Raw genomic sequence first — 22,801 nt, 5'->3', positions numbered from 1 at the left:
ATCTCAAGCAATCCTTTGAGTCTTGTGTCCTCACCCTTATGGAGGTGAATCTGTCATTCATGCATGAATGAATGAACACAAGAAGGACATATTAAATGGTGGATCATTTGTGACTCAAATCTTAAAACGACTTCCACATTTTGATCAAGAGCAGAAATTCCTGTCAGCTAGGCTTATAACATGCTATAGGGGACTACAGGAGAGAGAGGCATGAGAAGAGCTCGCATTATGTCCCTGGCCTGGGTCCAAACGTGGCCCAGAAAACGGACACAATGATATATGCTTGTGCCACGTCTGAGAAAAAGAGGTAGAGTGGAGGGTTTAACTTTGTGTTTACATGGCTAGAACAGTTACGTAACGCAACTACCAAAGAGCGGGATGGGAGACGAGCCAGAGAGCCCCTGGGAGAGCCCCTGGGAGAGTTGACATTTGAGTGCCAAAAGAAGGTGCTATTCATGAAAAGCTAGCAGACTAGCCCCTATCTGCATTCAGTCACCACATTTGTTTTCTTAGGCAGGTTTTGTTTCTAAGGCTAGCCAGTACAAAGTGTTGCTGTTAGGCCTACATTTTGCAGCACCGACTTCTTATTTTATTACTTTCAGTATTATTAAGACAAGTGAAAGGTGATTTATAGATTTATAGTTTCTTTATGTGCATTTACACTCCATAGGTCACTACAAATAGACTCTAGACAGTGGCCGGGATTTATTTTGCTTGTATACCTTTTACAGGCTTGAAAGGCTTCTCTCTAAGTTAAACTGCTTGACGTATCGACCATTGATATCAATTCAAACCAAAAACTCCAATGGATGTATATTTACACAAAGCTTTGAATGTTTCATTTCCTGCAAACCTCTCTCTGCATAGACGGCTTAGTGTAGCTATAGTGTTAATTGTAATTTCTCACTCAGCTCGGAGGTAAATGTGAATTAAAGTTTGAATTATCTGCCCACGGGAGAATGTGCACGGGTTAGTGCACTTTGTATCTCTGTAACGTTTTTAATAAGCTCATTAACACATCAATTAGATGTGACACCTGCTCTATCCTTCTCTTTTTCCAGCCATTAGGAATGATACATTTTGTCAAGGCATTTTTCCCTCTTTATAGGGAATTTACACACCGGTAAAAGAGTGCATTACCACATACATGCTTGCGTGTAATGCTCACGCGACTATCCTTATCCTACGTGCCATCCATTCTCATCTCCATTGGGCTCGTTGGACGTTTTTGTGATCAATCTGACCCACGATGTTAAATTAGTCTATTTAGTGTAAAATACTGGTGTGAATTATGAATTTTTCCAAGATAATAATTTTGTCCTCAAAATGCTCATTTCCATCACCATCTTAATATTAGCTGATCTATCACCTTCATCTGTCTGCAGAGTGCATACTAATTTGGAAAGATGTACAGATACAGTGCATTCGGAAAGTGTTCAGATCCCATAACCTTTTCTACATTTTGTTACGTTACAGCCTTATTCTAAAATGGATTTAAAAAATATATATCCTGATCAATCTACACACAATACCCCATAATGACAAAGTGAAAACAGGTCGAGAAATTTTTGCAGTTGTATAAAAAACATGTTTACATATTTATTCAGACCCTTTGCTATGAGACTCGAAATTAAGCTCATGTGCATCCTGTTTCCATTGATCATCCTTGAGATGTTTCTACAACTTGATTGGAGTCTGTCTGCATAAGGTCCCACAGTTGACAGTGCATGCCAGAGCTAAAACCAAGCCATGAGGTCAAAGGAATTGTCCGTAGAGCTCCGAGACAGGATTGTGTTGAGGTACAGATCTGGGGAAGGGTACCAAAAAATGTCTGCAGCATTGAAGGTCCCCAAAAACACAGTGGCCTCCATCATTCTTAAATGGAAGAAGCTTGGAACCACCGATACTTTTCCTAGAGCTAGCCGCTTGGCAAAACTGAGCAAATGGGGAAGAAGGGCCTTGGTCAGGGAGGTGACCAAGAACCCGATGGTCACTCTGACGCTCTTCATCCAACCTGACAGAGCTTGAGAGAATCTGATGGGAGAACAATGGGAGAAACTCCCAAAATACGGGTATGCCAAAGCTTTTGTAGCGTCATACCCAAGAAGACTCGGATGTAATCACTGCCAAAGGTGCTTCAACAAAGTACTGAGGAAAGGGTCTGAATACTTATGTAAATGTAATTTTTAGTTTTTCTAAAAACCTGTTTTTGCTTTGTTGTTATGGGGTATTGTGTGTAAATTGATGAGGGGAAAACATTATTTAGAGGCTGTAACGTAACAAAATGTGGAAAAGGTTGAGGTCTGAATACTTTCCCAATGCACTGTAACTGCCAAAATAAAGGAAACACCAACCTTGTCTCTTAATAGGGCGTTGGGCTACCACAAGCCGCCAAAACCTTTTCAATGTGCCTTGGTAGAGATTCTATAAGTGTCTGGAACTCTATTTGAAGGACGTGACAATTCTTCCACGAGAAATTCCATCATTTGGTGTTTTGTTGATTGTGGTGGAAAACCCTGTCTCAGGTGCTGCTCCAGAATCTCCCACACATTCACACATAACACACACTCACACCCCTTAAACACCCTATGCTCCTTTGAGATCCCTCATTCAACATCACTGAGATCTCTTTTAGCGATGGTAGCCAAAAGATTGGGCTACTGAGCATTTCATTTATAATATTTGGCCTAATTCCAATACTTCCAATGTATACAGCAAATAAGCACATTGTCACCATAAAAGGTGAATGATGGACGTTTTTCAGGCGGCGTTATAATGCTCTTTCACGCTCACGCAGGTTTACGATGTGTGTGATTTATATCAGACGCATGCATCACCCCTAGATGGGACTGCCTTGCCTAGTTAAATAAAGGTTAAATAAATAAAATAAAATATGGCGTGCGCCAAGTTTATAAATTGCAATATTCTTGTGTGTGCTAATTATTTAGTGTCAAATTTAGGCAACGGTTATAAATGAGGCCCAGGTGTTTTTACCATCCCTTGAATAGGAAAAGGTTAGAACTGGGTGAAGGCTAATCAGATCCTTTTGCCATGGTCTCCAGTTTCATCTGTCCATCTTAACTCCTCTCTCTTTCTCTCCCCCACCCATGGTCAGACTGGAGAACCTGTGGTATGATGAGCTGAAACAGAAGGGGAAAGACGGAGCATCACTGTCTCGCGTCTTCTGGAGGTTCTGCCAGACCCGCATGCTGGTTGCCATCTTCTCTCTCCTCATCACCATGGTCACTGGCTTCGTTGGGCCAGTAAGTACACTCCAAATCCCTCCTACTTCTTCTGCTGCAGCCCTCAATCTGCCTGCATACTGGCTCAGAGACTGGGGATGTGTTCACACATAATGCCATATTCCCTATGTAGTGCTCTACTTCTGACCAGGGCCTGTAGGACTCTGGTCAAAAGTAGTGCATGCTCCAGCAGCGGTCCCCATTGCACCATGGACCGTTCTCATATAGACAATATTTTCCAGGACCGGCTGTGGGATATCGATTAGGCCTACAAGTTTAGTATAGCTGCTTTTTCGTAACATTTTAGTTTAAGTAGGTCAAACATAAAGTGCATATTTTTCTCTCATAACCATATAATTAAAACATTGCAACTCACCTTGACGCTGAATCAATGGGAGTCCTGAACCTGTTTCCCCGGCAACAAGACGGTCCCATCTAGGGGTGATGGGAGACATGTTCCTTATGTCCAGTCTACTCCGTAATTTCGTTTTTGTTGCCGTCATTGCGGAAAACCCCGTTGCGCAGAGATTAGAATGTTGGAAATAGAAGCAACGTTTTCAGTGCTTTTGTGGCTATCTCAGGATATTCAGCCTTGATTTTAATCCGGAAGGTCGGCAGAGGTCAAATTCTCAAACATACTTTGAAGGCCATCATCATTTGCAACCTCAAGGAGTTGATCTTCTTCCTGCACGGAGATGGACAATTCACCTGGGACATTCACAAATGGGTTGAGGATCCATTCCTTAACACTTTGTGGGTCTATGGCGGTTGGGAAGTAACACTCGAACTCCGTTGACAGCGAAGCTAGATGACCGTGCACCAGCTGGGAGAAAGACGGCCCAGTCTAAAGTCTCCCGAAATCCCTGCTAATGTTTGGAACATGTCAAATATGCCCCTGTCCACTCGCCGTCCCCACAGTTCCAGTTTGGCTTTGAATGCAACTTAAAGACAGTTGTCATTCTCCCCTGAAGTGACCGATTTAGTTCGTTGAGCAGGTTGAATATGTCACACAGGTAAGCAAGTTTTGCGACCCATGCCTCATCTATGAAATGTGCTGCCAGTGGTGACTTTTTTTTCTGAAAGAAATCTCTGCAGCGGCTCTCGTAACTCAAACACTCAGGCAATCCAGGGGGAGATCGCTTGCCAATCTCCACATACTGTGCACAGGGGTCTTGGAGCATGCGAGTCACCTGTTGCAATAAATCCATATTTGAGGTAGGAGTCATATTTTCTATTGAATGAGGCTTTATTTTATTCATTTTTTGCAGCCTCGGGCTCTGCTATCTTTGCATTATAGTCATCTTCGGGCCTTTTTAATATCCTTTACCCCTTCCGAAGAAGCTCTCCAGCGACGTTTGTTTATATTCATGTCAGCTAACGTAGCTAGCTAGTAAAAAGTTGGCGGGCAACACAGCTCACGCAGACCATGATGAACTAGCAGCCAGTGATGCCAACTTAGCAATTTTGTTTCTAGATTTAGCAACTTTTCAGAGAAACCTGGCAACTTTATTTCCAGACAGCACCTAGCTACAAATTTAGCTACTTTAAAAAAATGTATTTGGAACTTTTAGCAACTTTTGAAAAGTGACTCAAACGCTAAAATGCACGCATTTTCCCTCTAAATGACACAAAAACGTTTTTCTCTGTCACAACACACGTGCTTGGCTGCATTGTGAGTGACGTCAGCAGCAGGCGCTCAGCTCGTGCACAGACAGCAGCAGCAATTTGCAAGTCATTGTTGGCTGGCTGACAGCAGCAGTAGTACAGGTTCGACGAGCCAAACCCAGTGAATATAGTTGGTCAACAAATGTTTGATCTTGAACAGAACTTACAACATCAATCAACATGTCTCAATCAAAATTGTACAGAAAAGAGTGGGGAGCCTGTACCTTAACAAAATGTCAAATCATATTTTTTGCCGAGATGGCCAGTCAATTTGAGTAACGTTATTGTGTATTCTACGTAATGACGCAGTTTTATGTCATCACGCAATGACATCACAACGTCATTTAGCAACTTTTAGCAACAAATCAACCTGCCTCTAGAAATTTACCCTGAAAATTAGTTGGCAACACTGCTCGCAGCGCGCACAATACTCATTCAAAATCCGTAAACTGTTGTGGGCGTGACAGAGATATTAGAGTGGTGAGAAAAGGACCAACAGACTGCAACACGTTCAACGTATTTACTGCACAAATAGCCCATAATTGTATATAATTAGTTTTTTATTTTACCGATTTAAAAAAAATGATGATTTATCCTTTCCGTGCGGTGGTGCGGACCGCTGCTCTACAGGGAATAGATCTCCATTCGGGACGTACCTACCCTAGCTCGAACTGTTTGAAAAAGCACTTCATCTAATTTCACGCTGGTCTGAAAATTGAAATGAAAACATACCCGAAGATTAGAAAGCTTTAGATGGTGAACCAATATTAATCCTCCAGCTTTAGATGGTGAAACCCATATTAATCCTCCAGATTAGCCATTGGTACCACGATTACACTTTGTCCCAGAAATAGGCTGTTCTTTTCCAACTGCCACACTTCGGACTTCATTTCCCCCTCCTACCTAAAATACCCCAAATTAGTACACGTGTGCCGATATTGCACCACAATGCGGGCGCTTATTACAGCCATATTAAACACAATTTCAGATGAAAGGCAATTCAATTCGTGGGTTCCTTAACTGAGATATTGAATGGCTGTATTGTTTCCAACACCTCTGGCTGTTTATATGGATGTGTGGCATGCTACTGTACATGCTAGCAGCTTTCCTCATTCCACTAATTATTAACTGTATTTACAAGTTACACAATGAATCATTTGTCTCACATTCCTGCCTGGGTGCTATGTAGGCCTACTGTACAGATTTATATTGGCATAAATTGAACTATAGTAGCATTGGTAATCTTACTGTAATTACAATTTTGGACACCTGCACATTTTCAGACCTTGAGTGGTCTAATGTTGAGATGAGTTCATGACCCCAGTCAGTTGTTATGCACAGTGCATTCAAAGTATTCAGACCCCTTGACTTTTTCCACATTTTTTACTTTACAGCCTTTTTCTAAAATTGAGAACTTATTTTTGGGTGCAAATGTATATAAGTATTTAGACCCTTTACGCAGTACTTTGTTGAAGCACCTTTTGGCAGGGATTACAGCCTCGAGTTCTTCTTGGGTATGACTACAAGCTTGGCACACCTGTATTTCTCCCATTCTTCTCTGCAGATCCTCTCAAACTCTGTCAGGTTGGATAGGAAACGTCGCTGCACAGCTATTTTCAGGTCTCTCCAGAGATGTAAGATCGGGTTCTAGTCCAGGCGCTGGCTGGGTCGCTTTTCGGACATTCGGACACTTCTGCGCTGTCTTGGATGTGTGCTTAGTGTCGTTGTCCTGTTGGAAGGTGAACCTTCTCCCCAGTCTGAGGTCCTGAGCGCTCTGAAGCAGGTTTTCATGCAGGATCTCTCTGTGCTTTGCTCTGTTCATCTTTCCTTCAATCCTGACTAGTCTCCCTGCCGCTGAAAAACATCCCCACAACATGATGCTGCCACCACCATGCTTCACAGTAGGGATGGTGCCATGTTTCCTCCAGAAGTGACACTTGGCATTCAGGCCAAATAGTTAAATCTTGGTTGCATCAGACCAGAGAATCTTGTTTCTCATGGAGGCCGCTGTGTTGTTTGGGGACCTTCAATGCTGCAGACATTTCTTGGTACCATTTCCCAGATCTGTTCCTCGACACAATTCTGTCTCAGAGCTCTTTGACCTCACAGCTTGGTTTTTGCTCTGATATGCAATGTCAACTGTGGGACCTTATATAGACAGGTGTGTGCCTGTCCAAATCATGTCCAATCAATTGAATTTACCACAGGTGGACTCCAATCAAGTTGTTGAAACAAACATCTCAAGGATGATCAATGGGAACAGGATGCACCTGAGCTCAATTTTGAGTCTCAGAGCAAAGGGTCTGAATACTTATGCAAATAAGGTATTTCTGTTTTTAATTTTTAATACATTTGCTAAACTTTAAAAAAAAAAAAAGTTTTCGCTTTGTCATTATGGGGTATTGTGTGTTGATGATTTTTCATTTTAGTTAATCCATTTTAGAATATGGTTGTAACGTAACAAAATGTGAAAAAAGTCATCAAGAGGTCTGAATACTTTCCGAATGCACTGTAGATCCGTATGGCTCAATCCCAAATGAAAGGGAAAGATGGGCACCATCTAATGTCATCATTTAAGACTGTACCTATCTTTCCCATTGTCCTTCCAAAGTCTTCAGTTCACTCTGTCTGTCTTCCTCAATTACCTTATTGTATGTCTCTAATCTGGCTCAAAATGTTCCTCTTTCTGCCTACTCTCCTTCCTCTCCCTCTTCTACGCTTCTTTTCTTACCTCTCCCTTTCCTACCTCATTCCCATTTCCAGGCTCTCCTGGTGCGTGCCCTGCTGGAGTATTCTCAGAGTGCGGAGGCCTGGCTGCCCTACGGCCTCTCCCTAGTGGCAGGGATCTTCCTGATGGAGCTCATGCGTTCCTGGTCGCTGGCGCTCATGTGGGCCGTCAACTACCGCACTGCTGCTCGCCTCCGGGGTGCAGCGCTCACATTCGCCTTCCACAAGATCCTCCGCCTGCGCAGCACCAAAGACATCAGTGCTGGAGAGGTGAGTGATTGTTAGCCTGGTCCCAGATCTGTTAGTGCAGTATAGGCAACTCCTATGGTCATTGTCATGCCTGGGCCCAAACAGATCTGCGAACAGGCTAGGGTGTTTGAGTGACGGTAAATTTCCGGAATTTTTCCATGGGAAGTTAAGCCCGGGAATATGGGGATTTTTGCTTAAATTTATCAAAAATTTAGCTTATAACAGTGAACCTTTTTTGTGTGATATGCATAAGGCAATTCTAGGTCTTGTGGTATATTTTGGTTAAACTATTCCCAATTCAATGGAATTGCAACCCTCTGCATGCACAGTGCATTCTTCCATCACATGTGCAGTGCATTCTTCCATCACATGCACAGTGCATTCTTCCATCACATGCGCAGTGCATTCTTCCATCACATGCGCAGTGCATTCTTCCATCACATGTGCAGTGCATTCTTCCATCACATGTGCAGTGCATTCTTCCATCACATGCACAGTGCATTCTTCCATCACATGCGCAGTGCATTCTTCCATCACATGCGCAGTGCATTCTTCCATCACATGTGCAGTGCATTCTTCCATCACATGTGCAGTGCATTCTTCCATCACATGCGCAGTGCATTCTTCCATCACATGCACAGTGCATTCTTCCATCACATGCGCAGTGCATTCTTCCATCACATGCACAGTGCATTCTTCCATCACATGCGCAGTGCATTCTTCCATCACATGCGCAGTGCGCTCTTCCATCACATGCGCAGTGCGCTCTTCCATCACATGTACAGCTTATTCTCAAGATCTTGCACACTAATGAGATGCCATTGAGCCCACACTACTATGCTGTCTGAGCCAAGGACTACATGCTTTCTGGTAAGTTTTTATTTCAATACTGGGTGGGGTGAATATATTTTATAGGACATACATTATTTTTTTGTTAACTAGTAAATAGTAGTGTGTTTAAATCCTTTCTAACTTTCTGGCAGTTAGTTTTTGCTACCATGTGGGTTTTAGCTTGCTTGAGCCTGCTAACTGAGTTTTAATTCACCTGTTTCCATACATGTTTAATTTGAAAACATTTCTTACAAAGGTGTTAAATAGTTCAGCAGTTAGATTAATCTGTAGATGGAATTGTATTTTTATTTTTTTACATGTATTTTTTCTCATCTTTACAGGAAAATGCCACGGGCACTATCTGATGTGTGGAGACATTATACTGCAGCTAATGTAGAAGGAAAAGCGGTGTACATTTGCAAATACTGTCCCAAATCATATGTGAAGAATGCCACAAAGATGCAGAATCATCTGGCCAAGTGCATAAAGTTCCCTCAGCGCTCACAACAAGCAACCTCTGACAAAAGTTCCTCTATTTCTATTTGAGGTGAAAATGATGAATCAGACGAGTCAGAAGTTTTTTTTTACTCAAGGGAGGAACGTAGTCAGAGAAATGCTGATGAATGTCTTGCTCGAGCTGTCTATGCAACTGGTTCACCTCTGATGCTCACAGGCAATGTGTATTGGAAGAGATTTCTGAATGTTCTTCGCCTAGCATACACCCCTCCAACCAGACATGCTTTATCTACTCATTTTCTGGATGCAGAGTTCAAATGAAGGTCAAGAAAATCATAGAGAAAGCAGACTGTATTGCAATCATCTCTGATGGGTGGTCAAATTTTCGTGGGCAAGGAATAATTAACTACATAATATCCCCCCCCTCTCAACCAGTTTTCTACAAGAGCACAGGCACAAGGGACAACGGACACACCGGTCTCTACATTGCAGATGAGCTGAAGGAGGTCATCATTGACCTTGGACCACAGAAGGTATTTGCACTGGTGACAGACAATGCTGCGAACATGAAGGCTGCTTGGTCTAAAGTGGAGGATTCCTACACTCACATCACACCCATTGGATCTGCTGCTCAAGGACATCATGGCACTGAAGATGCACTCTACAAGAGAGCCAAGGAAATGGTTAGGTATGTGAAGGGTCATCAAGTTATAGCAGCAATCTACCTCACCAATCAAAGTTAGAAGAATAAGCGCACCTGATTAAAGCTGTCCAGCAACACCCGTTGGGGTGGTGTTGTCATCATGATTGACAGTGTCCCTGAGGCTAAGGAGTCTTTCCAAGAAATGGCCGTACCACACACAGTCTGCTCATATGGACAGCCCCATCAAGAGGATATTCCTGGATGATGTATTTTGGGAGAGAGTGGTAAGCAGCCTGAATCTCCTGAAACCTACTGCAGTAGCCATTGCACGGATTGGGGGAGACAATGCCATCCGGTCTGATGTTCAGACTCTGCTTGCAGGTGTAAGAGAAGAAATTCGTAATGCCCTGCCCACTTCACTGTTGCTCCAAGCAGAGGAAACTGCAGTTCTGAAATACATCAAAAAGCGTGAAGACTGCCTGAAGCCGATACACGCCGCAGCGTACATGATGGACCCCAAGTATGCTGGCAAGAGCATCCTGTCTGGTGCAGAGATCAGCAAGGCCTATGGTGTCATCACTACCGTGTCTCACCACCTTGGCCTGGATGAGGGCAAGGTTCTTGGCAGTCTGGCGAAGTACACTTCCAAGCAAGGGCTTTGGGATGGAGATGCAATATGGCAGTCGTGCCAACAAATCTCATCAGCCACATGGTGGAAGGGACTTTGTGGCTCTGAGGCTCTTTCCCCTGTTGCCTACATCATCCTCAATCTCACCAACATCAGCCGCCTCAGAGTGCAACTGGTCCTTGTTTTGGAACACACACACCAAAGCACACAACCGGCTGACCAATACAAGGGTTAAGAAATTGGTGGCCATCCGGGCAAATTTGAGGCTTTTTGAGCCTGACAACGAGCCATCCTCAACAAGGTTGGAAAGTGACAGTGAAGATGAGACCTCAGAGTCTGATGTTCAAGAGGTGGACATTGAGGAGGTCCAGGGAGAAGACATGGAAGCCTGAGAGGAAGACAACCACCGCTTTAGTTTCTAGACTATCATTTTACAGATGTATGTTGAAAAAGTTTTTGGGAGATGCGATGGATCATTGGGGATCATTCAATATTCCCTTTTGTGGTTCAATGAAATCATCCCATGTGAAGAGTCAACTCATTTAATTAAAGTTAAATTTGTAACTAAATAGTTTTTTATTTCTATTGGAAGGATTTAATAATTTGCAATTATGTCTACTTATGATAAAGGTTTCTGTTTCCATATGATATGGTAAATATATCCAATGCAAAAAAACATCTACATTTAAATGGTATTAATACTAATTTGCATATATTCCCGTTAATTCCCACAGAAAGTTTCCACCTCTGAATATTCCCCAAAATGTGCAACCCTACCCCACAGACACTGCCTTCAGTTCTGAAAGTGAAATGCACTTCTAGTGGTTACATTGTAGGTGTGTCTCAGATAACAAATAACTCCATTGTATTAGTTTGATTGTTTGTTTCAATGAAAAAAATAAAATCCTCTGTCGTGCCAATGTCTCAGCCCTTTGTCCATGCTCTACTATTGTAGCTTATTCTCATTGCAACATTTCAGGATTCTGTGGGTTAATTTCATTCTCTTTGACTCACTATGTCCTTGTGAAGTAAATGGTCTGTTCAATGTGTCCACTAACGTTCTGTGTCAATGTCCCTCCCTACAGCTGATCAACATCTGCTCCAGCGATGGCCAGCGGGTATACGAGGCAGTCTCAGTGGGCTGTCTGCTGGCCGGGGGCCCGCTGGTTGGCATCCTGGGTCTGTCCTACACTGCTTACTTTCTGGGACCCACTGCACTGGTTGGATCAGCCATATTCATCTTCTTCTACCCTGCTATGGTAGGAAGTCCTCCATGTCTCCTAACAAAGGAATGCACACCTTATGGAAAACAAAAGTGCTGACTAACGAAAAAATGTGAACCGATGTCTAAAGGAAAGTTAGGAACAAAGCTTTAGTTACTGAAAAAAGAATACACTATGAAAGTAAACATTATTTTGACAGCAGTGTTACTTGGAGCATGATTCCTTTGAACTTATCTCATTCTCAGCACTTAATCATTCATGAATTGTCTTTCCTGATTATAGTATTAGTGATGAACTGCATCATATTTCCCCGTAACTGTAGAACTAAAGTGAACGTCCTTCACTTCACAGACCGTTATCCTTTACAGCACAGCCTGTTAATTCCCCTTAAAAGGGTTTTGGGGAAGTTAAAGGGCGATTCTGCCATTTTTCAATCTCATGTTCTTCATCTCCAGCAGTAAACCAGTGTCTACACATGTGAAAACAGCTTGCTTCTATGATCTGTGGTTAAAAAGATAAGAAAAAAGGTCCTAAAAAGGGCTTCTCTGTGGCATCACAGGGTAGGTTAAAAAACAGTGATTTTCAAAACCTGCAACGGATTTCTAGGGAGGGTATTTTCTTGCTCCCCATGTCACCGCAAATCTGTGTTTTGAAAATCACTGTTTATATAATGTTTTAACTTTCGAGGATGTCATCGGGTACAACTTTCAAACTTGATTTGTTTCTACGAAACATAGTTTTGCACTGTTTTCACATAGGTTGACACTGGTATTGTGCAGGAGATAATGAAATTGTGGTGGAGTTGCACTTCAACTTCCCCAAAACTCTCCGCCTGCCAATCTCCTGTCGACTTTGCTGCTGTTAGTCTTTCAATTGAGTTAGCTTCAGTCTGAGCCTGCCTGTTGGGGACCTTTGCCTTGATGTGGAAGCCGTTTATAGCCTGTTCCTTGCAGTAACCCTGCCGTACAGCTGATGCAATAGGGCTGTCTCTGCATCCCAAAAGGCACCTTATTCCCTATACAGAGCACTACTTTTGACCAGGGCCCATGGGGCTCTGTTCTAAAGTAGTGCACTAGGGGAAACATAGGGATGTAGACTGTCTGCCTTCATTTCCCTGTTACGACACTCACATTTCTCCTCTGTTACTTATTTTCTTGCTTCTCTCTATCCGGGACAGATGCTGGCTTCACGTCTCACAGCGTATTTTCGTAAGAAGTGTGTGTTAGTGACTGACCAGCGCGTGAGGCTCATGAATGAGATCCTCGGCTGTATCAAGTTCATCAAGATGTATTGCTTGGAAAACGCTTTCGCTCAGAACATCCACAGTGAGTGTTTGGTAACACTTGTGCGCACACACACACACACACACACACTGGGCTTGTATTGTTTTTTTTCTGGTCAGGTCACTTGGTGAGGATAAACACCAGACCACAGTCATATTGTTTATAGCACGGGGCCAGTGACTCAGCAGTCATCATGTTGTGGCACGGTGCCAGTGACTCAGTAGTCATCATGTTATGGCACGGGGCCAGTGACTCAGCAGTCATCATGTTGTGGCACGGTGCCAGTGACTCAGTTGTCATCATGTTATGGCACGGGGCCAGTGACTCAGTTGTCATCATGTTATGGACCGGTGACTCAGTAGTCATCATGTTATGGCACGGGGCCAGTGACTCAGTAGTCATCATGTTATGGCACGGGGCCAGTGACTCAGTAGTCATCATGTTATGGCACGGGGCCAGTGACTCAGTAGTCATCATGTTGTGGCACGGGGCCAGTAACTCAGCAGTCATCATGTTGTGGCACGGTGCCAGTGACTCAGTAGTCATCATGTTATGGCACGGGGCCAGTGACTCAGTAGTCATCATGTTATGGCACGGGGCCAGTGACTCAGTAGTCATCATGTTATGGCACGGGGCCAGTGACTCAGCAGTCATCATGTTGTGGCACGGGGCCAGTGACTCAGTAGTCATCATGTTGTGGCACGGGGCCAGTGACTCAGTAGTCATCATGTTATGGCACGGGGCCAGTGACTCAGTAGTCATCATGTTATGGCACGGGGCCAGTGACTCAGTTGTCATCATGTTTAACAAGGGACCAGTGACTCAGTAGTCATCACGTTTATAACAAGGGACCAGTGACTCAGTAGTCATCACGTTTATGGCACGGGGCCAGTAACTCAGCAGTCATCATGTTATGGCACAGGGCCAGTAACTCAGCAGTTATCACGTTTATGACAGAGGGCCAGTAACTCTGCAGTCATCATGTTTGTGACAAAGGGCCAGTGACTCTGCAGTCATCATGTTTATGACAGGGCCAGTAACTCTGCAGTCATCATGTTTGTGACAACTGGCCAGTGACTCAGCAGTCATGTTTCTAGCACAGGGCCAGTGACTCTGCAGTCATCATGTTTATAACAAGGGACCAGTGACTCAGCAGTCATGTTTCTAGCACAGGGCCAGTGACTCTGCAGTCATCATGTTTATAACAAGGGACCAGTTACTCAGCAGTCATGTTTCTAGCACAGGGCCAGTGACTCTGCAGTCATCATGTTTATAACAAGGGACCAGTGACTCAGCAGTCATGTTTCTAGCACAGGGCCAGTGACTCTGCAGTCATCATGTTTATAACAAGGGACCTGTGACTCAGCAGTCATGTTTCTAGCACAGGGCCAGTGACTCTGCAGTCATCATGTTTATAACAAGGGACCAGTTACTCAGCAGTCATGTTTCTGGCACAGGGCCAGTGACTCTGCAGTCATCATGTTTATAACAAGGGACCAGTTACTCAGCAGTCATGTTTCTAGCACAGGGCCAGTGACTCTGCAGTCATCATGTTTATAACAAGGGACCAGTTACTCAGCAGTCATGTTTCTAGCACAGGGCCAGTGACTCTGCAGTCATCATGTTTATAACAAGGGACCAGTGACTCAGCAGTCATGTTTCTAGCACAGGGTCAGTGACTCTGTAGTCATCATGTTTATGGCACGGGGGCTAGTGACTCTGCAGTCATCATGCCACAGGGTCATTGACTCTGCAGTCATCATGTTTATGACAAGGGGCCAGTAAGTCAGCAGTCATCATGGCACAGGGGCTAGTGACTCTGCAGTCATCATGTTTATGTTACAGGGCCAGTAACTCAGCAGTCATCATTTTTACAGCACTGGCCCAGTGACACAGCAAAAATCATAATACTCACTTCCTGTTTTTGCGTCTGGGTTAGAGTGATTATTTCCAGCTGAGAATGCCTCTCAAATTCGTACTTCCTTTATTTGACTTTATTTACATTTTCTTCTCTGTTAGGACAATTCTCTTTCAATTCCAGTCAGTCTAGGAAATTCAACCCATTACCTGAAATCCATTAGTTCAAATCCTCCAATCATCAATTCAAATTAGATTCATCCCCGGAATTGACCCGGCAACTCCATTCCCGTTAGGTTCCATTGGCTGAGATTCCTTCCATGCCTTCCCACATTACACAAGCCCTGATTGGATCACTGCGCCCAAAGTTTAATTTGAAAAGCGTTTAAAGCTCTTTGATACCTAAGACCTGCAGAGGGTTGTTCCACTTAGAGGAGATTGAAGAATTAGAGAGGGAGGGGGGACATTTCTCACGAGGCTCTGCCTTACATTGTGGATAAGAAACGTGTGGTGCTTTTAATCATGACTGTAATTAGCCAGGTTGGACTCATATCCTCATAACAGCCCGCTGTTTGGATAATAGTGATAATACCTATTATTATGATCATTAATTGGACATTCATCTTAAGGGCTATCGAGTTTCATATCAGGAGTTCTGATATCGTTCTCTTCAGTTAGTGTTAGTATATGGCCCTATTCCACCTGCTGATAAAATATACATTGTATATGTAGCAGCTTCTACAAAGGCAATCCAACAACACTGCTGTGAGTCCCTGGAGAATAATATGAAATGTGTTTTAGGAGGAGTGCAGTCATGTTATAGCTTTCCTGGAGCACGTAGTAGCCTTGGCTGTGTTAGAAAGAAACCTTTGCTTGGAGCCAGAGTGCACTGAATGGACTGTTGAATGAAGCAGCCAACACATGCATTTAGAAGATGTACACAATCATGGATGACAAGCCACTTGACTTGGACAACTGCCAATGGCCCACAATTTTAAAAGTCCATTTCATACCATTTATGGCCGCGAGGCCCAACTTGTCTCTCTTATTTCTGGCCATGACTGTAAGGGACTCTCTCTGTTGTTTGGGGCTGAATATAACTGTACAGTGCCAGGCGTAAATTCCTGAAAGACTCTACAGTGGTAATACAAGAGCTCATTGTCTATTTTCTGTCTGTGCTATCTCGCTCTGTGTGTTGCTCGCTCTGTGTGTCGCTCGCTCTGTGTGTCGCTCGCTCTGTGTGTCGCTCGCTCTGTGTGTCGCTCGCTCTGTGTGCCGCTCGCTCGCTCTGTGTGCCGCTCGCTCTGTGTGTCGCTCGCTCGCTCTGTCGCTCGCTCTGTGTGTCGCTCTCTGTGTGTCGCTCTGTGGCTCTCTGTGTGTCGCTCTGTCGCGCTCTGTGTTGCTCTGTCGCTCGCTCTCTGTCGCTCGCTCTCTGTCGCTCTGTCGCTCGCTCTCTGTCGCTCGCTCTCTATCGCTCGCTCTCTCTGTCGCTCTGTCGCTCGCTCTCTCTCTGTCGCTCTCTGTCGCTCGCTCTGTTGCTCTGTCGCTCGCTCTGTCGCTCTGTCGCTCGCTCTGTCGCTCTGTCGCTCGCTCTCTGTCGCTCTGTCGCTCGCTCTCTGTCGCTCTGTCGCTCGCTCTCTGTCGCTCGCTCTCGCTCTCTGTCGCTCGCTCTCTGTCTGTCGCTCGCTCTCTGTCTGTCGCTCGCTCTCTGTCTGTCGCTCGCTCTCTCTGTCTGTCGCTCGCTCTCTGTCGCTCGCTCTCTGTCGCTCGCTCTCTGTCTGTCGCTCGCTCTCTGTCTGTCGCTCGCTCTCTGTCTGTCGCTCGCTCTCTGTCTGTCGCTCGCTCTCTCTGTCTGTCGCTCGCTCTCTCTGTCTGTCGCTCGCTCTCTCTGTCTGTCGCTCGCTCTCTCTGTCTGTCGCTCGCTCTCTCTGTCTGTCGCTCGCTCGCTCTCTCTGCCTGTCTGTCGCTCGCTCTCTCTGCCTGTCTGTCGCTCGCTCTCTCTGCCTGTCTGTCGCTCGCTCTCTCTGCCTGTCTGTCGCTCGCTCGCTCGCTCTCTGTCGCTCTCTCTCTCTGTCGCTCGCTCCCTCTCTCTCTCTGTCGCTCACTTCCTCTCTCTGTTGCTCATTCTTTCTTTCTGCCTCGTTCGCTCTCTGCCTCGCTCGCTCTCTGTCGCTCTCTGCCTTGCTCGCTCTCTGCTGCTTTCTCTTTCTGTCCCCCCCAGCGGTGCGATCTGAGGAGAGGAGGATACTGGAGAGGGCTGGTTGTGTTCAGAGCCTCACAGTGGGCGTGGCCCCCATCGTCGTGGTGATCGCCAGTGTCTGCACATTCACTCTACACATGGCCCTGGGTTTTGACCTCACTGCTGCCCAGGTAAACCCCTCCACTCAGCTGTCACTAACTTTTCAAGAGTCAAGTGACTTCAATATCTACCAGTAGCTTTTTTTGTTTGTTTCAATAGAAAGCTCCCCAGTAGCTTTTAAATATGTGGAATTACACTAAATGTGAAATTACTTGACCACTTTGTTGCTCCCTTCAGGCCTTTACTGTTGTTGCAGTCTTCAACTCCATGACCTTTGCCCTCAAAGTCACGCCCTTGGCTGTACGAGCATTATCAGAGGGTTCTGTGGCAGTCAACCGATTTCAGGTAATTGAAAGACAGACGAGATTGTTGTACAAAATTGGGAATGATTGTAGCGTTCAGTGGACTGTTGTCAGCATAGCACTTCTAAATAGACATGTACATTCATTACTCTTCTCCATATATCATACAGTATATCATATGTCAACAGAGACTCTTCTTGATGGAGGACCGAGAGGTTGTGTTGGCCAAAACGGACGACCCGATGAACGCCGTGGAGTTCCGGTGCGCCACATTGGCTTGGGAGAAGGCCAAAGCTCCCGCCAAAGCCACCCCCGTCCCCAAGAAGCAGTGCAAGAGAGGTGGAATGCATCGAGTACTGCGCAAGGAGAAATTGAGCTTGTATATCACAGCAGAAGAGGGTAAGGGAAACAACGAGGGTCCCAACGGACAGAGTCTCCTTACCCACATGGAACAGGAGAGCCCCCAGAGCACCATCTCCTCTACCCAGAGCTCCATCATCCGCCCACCGCTGCACAAAACCCTACATCGCATCGATCTGCGCGTCAAGAAGGTAAACTGCTCGAACAAGCACCATCAATTAGACAGGTGTATTCACATGTGCACAAAACAACCCTGATTTACATTCATACAAGCCTACACAAATGCTTGTACACATTGACAAATATATGCATGCACGCACACATGCAAACCTGCACATACACACACACACACACACACACTAAAGCAGTGGTGTTCAAGGTCTGGGGGGGAACGCAGTGGGGTTGGCTATTTATTTATGAATACAATTGGAACAAAGAAATCAGAGGACAGATTATTGTATTCAAAAAAATTTTGAAAATTGTATTTATTTGTATTTTTGTAAATGTATTTTGTATTTAGTAAATGTATTTTTTGGTTTCTTTCATATTGATAAGATATGAAAATGTAATGACTTGAAGGTTATTTGTTGATGTAAAATATATACAGTTGAAGTCGGAAGTTTACATACATTTAACTCATTTTTCAACCACTCCACAAATTTCTTGTTAACAAACTATAGTTTTGCCAAGTCGGTTAGGACATCTACTTTGTGCATGACACAAGTCATTTTTCCAACAATTGTTTAGAGATTATTTCACTGTCTCTCAATTTCAGTGGGTCAGAAGTTTTACATACACTAAGTTGACTGTGTCTTTAAACAGCTTGTAAAATTCCAGAAAATGATGTCATGGCTTTAGAAGCTTCTGATAGGCTAATTGACATCATTTGAGTCAATTGGAGGTGTACTTGTGGATGTATTTCAAGGCCTACCTTCAAACTCAGTGCCTCTTTGCTTTACGTCATGGGAAAATCTAAAGAAATCAGCCAAGACCTCAGGAAAAAAAGTTCTAGACCTCCACAAATCTGGTTCATCCTTGAAAGCAATTTCCAAATGCCTGAAGGTACCACATTCATCTGTACAAACAATAGTACGCAAGTATAAACACCATGGGACCACACAGCCATCATACCGCTTTGGAAGGAGAAGCGTTCTGTCTCCTAGAGATTAACGTACTTTGGTGCGAAAGGTGCAAATCAGTCCCAGAACAACAGCAAAGGACCTTGTGAAGATGCTGGAGGAAACCGGTACAAAAGTTACTATATCCACAGTAAAACGACATAATGTCGACATAACCTGAAAGGCCGCTCAGCAAGGAAGAAGCCACTGCTCCAAAACCGCCATAAAAAAGCCAGACTACGCTTTGCAACTGCACATGGGGACAAAGACCGTACTTTTTGGAGAAATGTCCTCTAGTCTGATGAAACAAAAATAAAACTGTTCATAATGACCATGGTTATGTTTGGAGGACAAAGGGGGAGGCTTGCAAGCCAAAGAACACCATCCCAACTGTGAAGCACGGGGGTGGCAGCGTCATGTGGGGGTGCTTTGCTGCAGGAGGGACTGGTTCACTTCACAAAATAGATGGCTTCATGAGGATAGGAAAAGTATGTGGATATATTAAAGCAAAATCTCAAGACATCAGTCAGGAAGTTAAAGCTTGGTCGCAAATGGGTCTTCCAAATGGACAATGACCCCAAGCATACTTACAAAGTTGTGGCAAAATGGCTTAAGGACAACAAAGTCAAGGTATTGGAGTGGCCCTCACAATGCCCTGGTCTCAATCCTATAGAACATTTGTGGGCAGAACTGAAAAAGCGTGTGTGAGCAAGGAGGCCTTACAAGCCTGACTCAGTTACACCAGCTCTGTCAGGAGGAATGAGCCAAAATTCACCCAACTTATTGTGAGAAGCTTGTGGAAAGCTTCCCAAAATGTTTGACCCAAGTGAAACAATTTAAAGGCAATGCTATCAAATACTAATTGAGTGTATGTAAACTTCTGACCCACTGGGAATGTGATGAAAGAAATTAAAGCTGAAATAAATAATTTTCTCTACTATCATTCTGACATTATTTCACATTCTTAAAATAAAGTGGTGATCCTAACTGACCTAAGACAGGGAATTTTTACTCTGATTAAATGTCCGGAATTGTGAAACTGAGTTTAAATGTATTTGGCTAAGATGTATGTAAACTTCCCACTTCAACTGTATACAGTACAAGTAAAGTTTGGATACCTACTCATTCAAGATTTTTTTTCTTTCTTATTTGTACTATTTTCTACATTGTAGAATAACAATGAAGGCATCAAAACTATTAAATAACACACATAGAATCATGTAGTAACCAGAAAAGTGATAAACAAAATATATTTCAGCTTCTTCAAAGTAGCCACCCTTTTCCCTGACAGCTTTGCACACTCTTTGCATTTTCTCCTTACCCACATGCACACTCTCTGCGCCTCCCGGGTGGCGCAGTGGTTAAGGGCGCTGTACTGCAGCGCCAGCTGTGCCATCAGAGGCCCTGGGTTCGCGCCCAGGCTCTGTCGTAACCGGCCGCGACCGGGAGGTCCGTGGGGCGACGCACAATTGGCCTAGCGTCGTCCGGGTTAGGGAGGGCTTGGTCGGTAGGGATGTCCTTGTGTCATCGCGCACCAGCGACTCCTGTGGCGGGCCGGGCGCAGTGCGCGCTAACCAAGGTTGCCAGGTGCACGGTGTAGCCTCCGACACATTGGTGCGGCTGGCTTCCGGGTTGGATGCGCGCTGTGTTAAGAAGCAGTGCGGCTGGTTGGGTTGTGTATCGGAGGACGCATGACTTTCAACCTTCGTCTCTCCCGAGCCCGTACGGGAGTTGTAGCGACAATTGGATACCACAAAATTGGGGAGAAAAAGGGGGTAAAAAAAATAATAAATTGCCCTTACACAGCCTGGAGGTGTGTTGGGTCATTGTCCTGTTGATAAACAAATGATAGTCCCACTAAGCGCAAACCAGATGGGATGGTGTATCACTGCAGAATGCTGTGGTAGTCATGCTGGTTAAGTTTGCCTTGAATTCTAAATTCTAAATTCGTCACCAGCAAAGCACCCCCACTGGGCTCCTCCTCCATTCTTCCCGGTGGGAAACACACATGTGGAGATCATCCGTTCACCTTCTCTGCGTTTCACAAAGTCACGGCGGTTGGAACCAAAAATCTCAAATTAGGACTAATCTAACCAAAGGAGATATTTCCACCGGTCTAATGTCCATTGCTTGTGTTTCTTGGCCCAAGCAAGTCTCTTCTTGTTGGTGTCCTTTTTTAGTAGTGGTTTCTTTGCAGCAATTTGGGTCTTCCTTTTCTGAGGCGGTCCTCGTGAGAGCCAGTTTCATTATAGTGCTTGATGTTTTTACCGAATGCACTTAAAGAATCTTTCAAAGTTGTTGAAATTTTCCGTATTGACTGACCTTCATGTCTTAAAGTAATGATGGACTGTCGTTTCTCTTTGCTTATTTGCTTATTTGAGCTGTTCTTGTCGTAATATGGACTTGGTCTTTTACCAAATAGGGCTATCTTCTGTATACCACTCCTACCTTGTCAGCACACTACGGATTTAAGAAGGAACTCAAACGCATTAAGAAAGAACAAAAATCCCACAAATGTACTTTTAACAAAGCACACCTGTTAATTGAAATGCATTCCAGGTGACTACCTCATGAAGCTGGTTGAGAGAATGCCAAGAGCGTGCAAAGCTGTCATCAAGGCAAAGGGTGGCTACTTTAAAGAATCTGAAATATATTTGTATTAGTTTAACACTTTTTTTGGTTACTACATGATTCCATATGTGTTATTTCATAGTTTTGATGTCTTTACTATTATTCTACAATGTAGAAAATAGTTTTTTTAAATAATGAAAAACCATTGAATGTGTTGGTGGTCAACCTTTGATTGGTACTGTATATATTTTTTATTCCATCTGAGAATTTTATTTTTAGCTTTTGCGGCAGCAGCTTCTCTTCCTGGGGTCCTCAAAATGTACAGATTTTTAAGGTTGTGTCATTATATTTTGGGTGGGGTTGCTAGAAATGTGTGCCCCAAAAAATGGTGTCATCTGAAATTCTGGTGGAAAAAATTGAGAAAGTTTGAATACCACTGCTCTAAAGCATTGAGTCACTGGCACTGGACAGATAAATGGATTTAGCATGCAGGCACATTTGATTATAGTAGCACAACTCATAAAGAGAACGACTGAAAGAGTAGACAATTGGAGGGAGTCAGCAACTTCTTTCCTTTTGAAATGGACTGAGTGTTTCAATTTCAAATCCATACCAATACTCCCTGGTATCCTTCTGATCTGCAGGGGGCGTTGGTAGGAATATGTGGAGCTGTGGGGAGCGGAAAGAGCTCTCTGCTGTCTGCTCTGCTGGGACAGGTGAGGTTCTATATCATTGGCCTTCAAACCAGCTTACTGGGGGATTCCCCCACAAACCAGACTGGAAAGCATTTGAGGTGCGTTTGATTAAGCTTGATTTTTGCACTTTTGTGACTGTTCCGTTGTACCAGGCAATCAAATGCAGTTCAAGTATTTTCCCTCTCGTGAAAGCCCAGGTCAGCTTTACCTCTAGTATGTTTTAACATGAGTCTTATCTCTGGTGTGCAACAGATGACCCTGCTGGAGGGCAATGTGGCGGCCGGTGGCGGCTTTGCCTATGTGGCTCAACAGGCCTGGATCCTCAATGACTCACTGAGGGAGAACATCCTGTTCGGAAAAGAATACGACGAAGACAAGTAAGATTGATTGATTTGTGTTTATGACTTTTGAGGCATTTATTATGGAACAGTACACAATGAAAGCAACAACGCATACCATTTAGAGGTGTCTTAGTGCTGGATTTAGGTAGACGGCTCATTTTCATCTGTAGTCTATGACCAGTCACGTTTGGATGTCATAGTTTGATAGTTTCACATTCAGAAGGGCCAAAGGCTCATTTCTAACTCATGGTTTACTCATTTCTCTGGACCATGACTGTGTTTCCCTCTCATGTTAAGTCATGTCCTTGGCT

The 22,801-nt window shown here is 44.2% G+C and overlaps 1 protein-coding gene across 1 annotated transcript in view; it reads left to right on the top strand.

Annotated features, from left to right (window-relative positions):
- wu:fb13g09 (ATP-binding cassette sub-family C member 5) overlaps window positions 1–22,801 on the top strand; it is a 52,414-nt gene that overhangs the window by 4,973 nt on the left and 24,640 nt on the right. Inside the window, exons 4-12 of the mRNA XM_021561518.3 lie at window positions 3,116–3,263; window positions 7,671–7,904; window positions 11,527–11,700; window positions 12,842–12,989; window positions 17,026–17,174; window positions 17,341–17,448; window positions 17,594–17,956; window positions 22,099–22,170; window positions 22,402–22,526. Of these exons, the coding sequence (XP_021417193.3) occupies window positions 3,116–3,263; window positions 7,671–7,904; window positions 11,527–11,700; window positions 12,842–12,989; window positions 17,026–17,174; window positions 17,341–17,448; window positions 17,594–17,956; window positions 22,099–22,170; window positions 22,402–22,526 (1,521 nt within the window). The remainder of the gene's footprint in view (window positions 1–3,115; window positions 3,264–7,670; window positions 7,905–11,526; window positions 11,701–12,841; window positions 12,990–17,025; window positions 17,175–17,340; window positions 17,449–17,593; window positions 17,957–22,098; window positions 22,171–22,401; window positions 22,527–22,801) is intronic.

The sequence above is a fragment of the Oncorhynchus mykiss genome, chromosome 14 (assembly GCF_057628025.1).
Source record: "Oncorhynchus mykiss isolate SJ-2025 chromosome 14, ASM5762802v1, whole genome shotgun sequence".
Taxonomy (NCBI): Eukaryota; Metazoa; Chordata; class Actinopteri; order Salmoniformes; family Salmonidae; genus Oncorhynchus; species Oncorhynchus mykiss.
The sequence above is the reverse complement of the archived record's forward strand: the minus strand, read 5'-3'. Positions and strand labels throughout refer to the sequence as shown.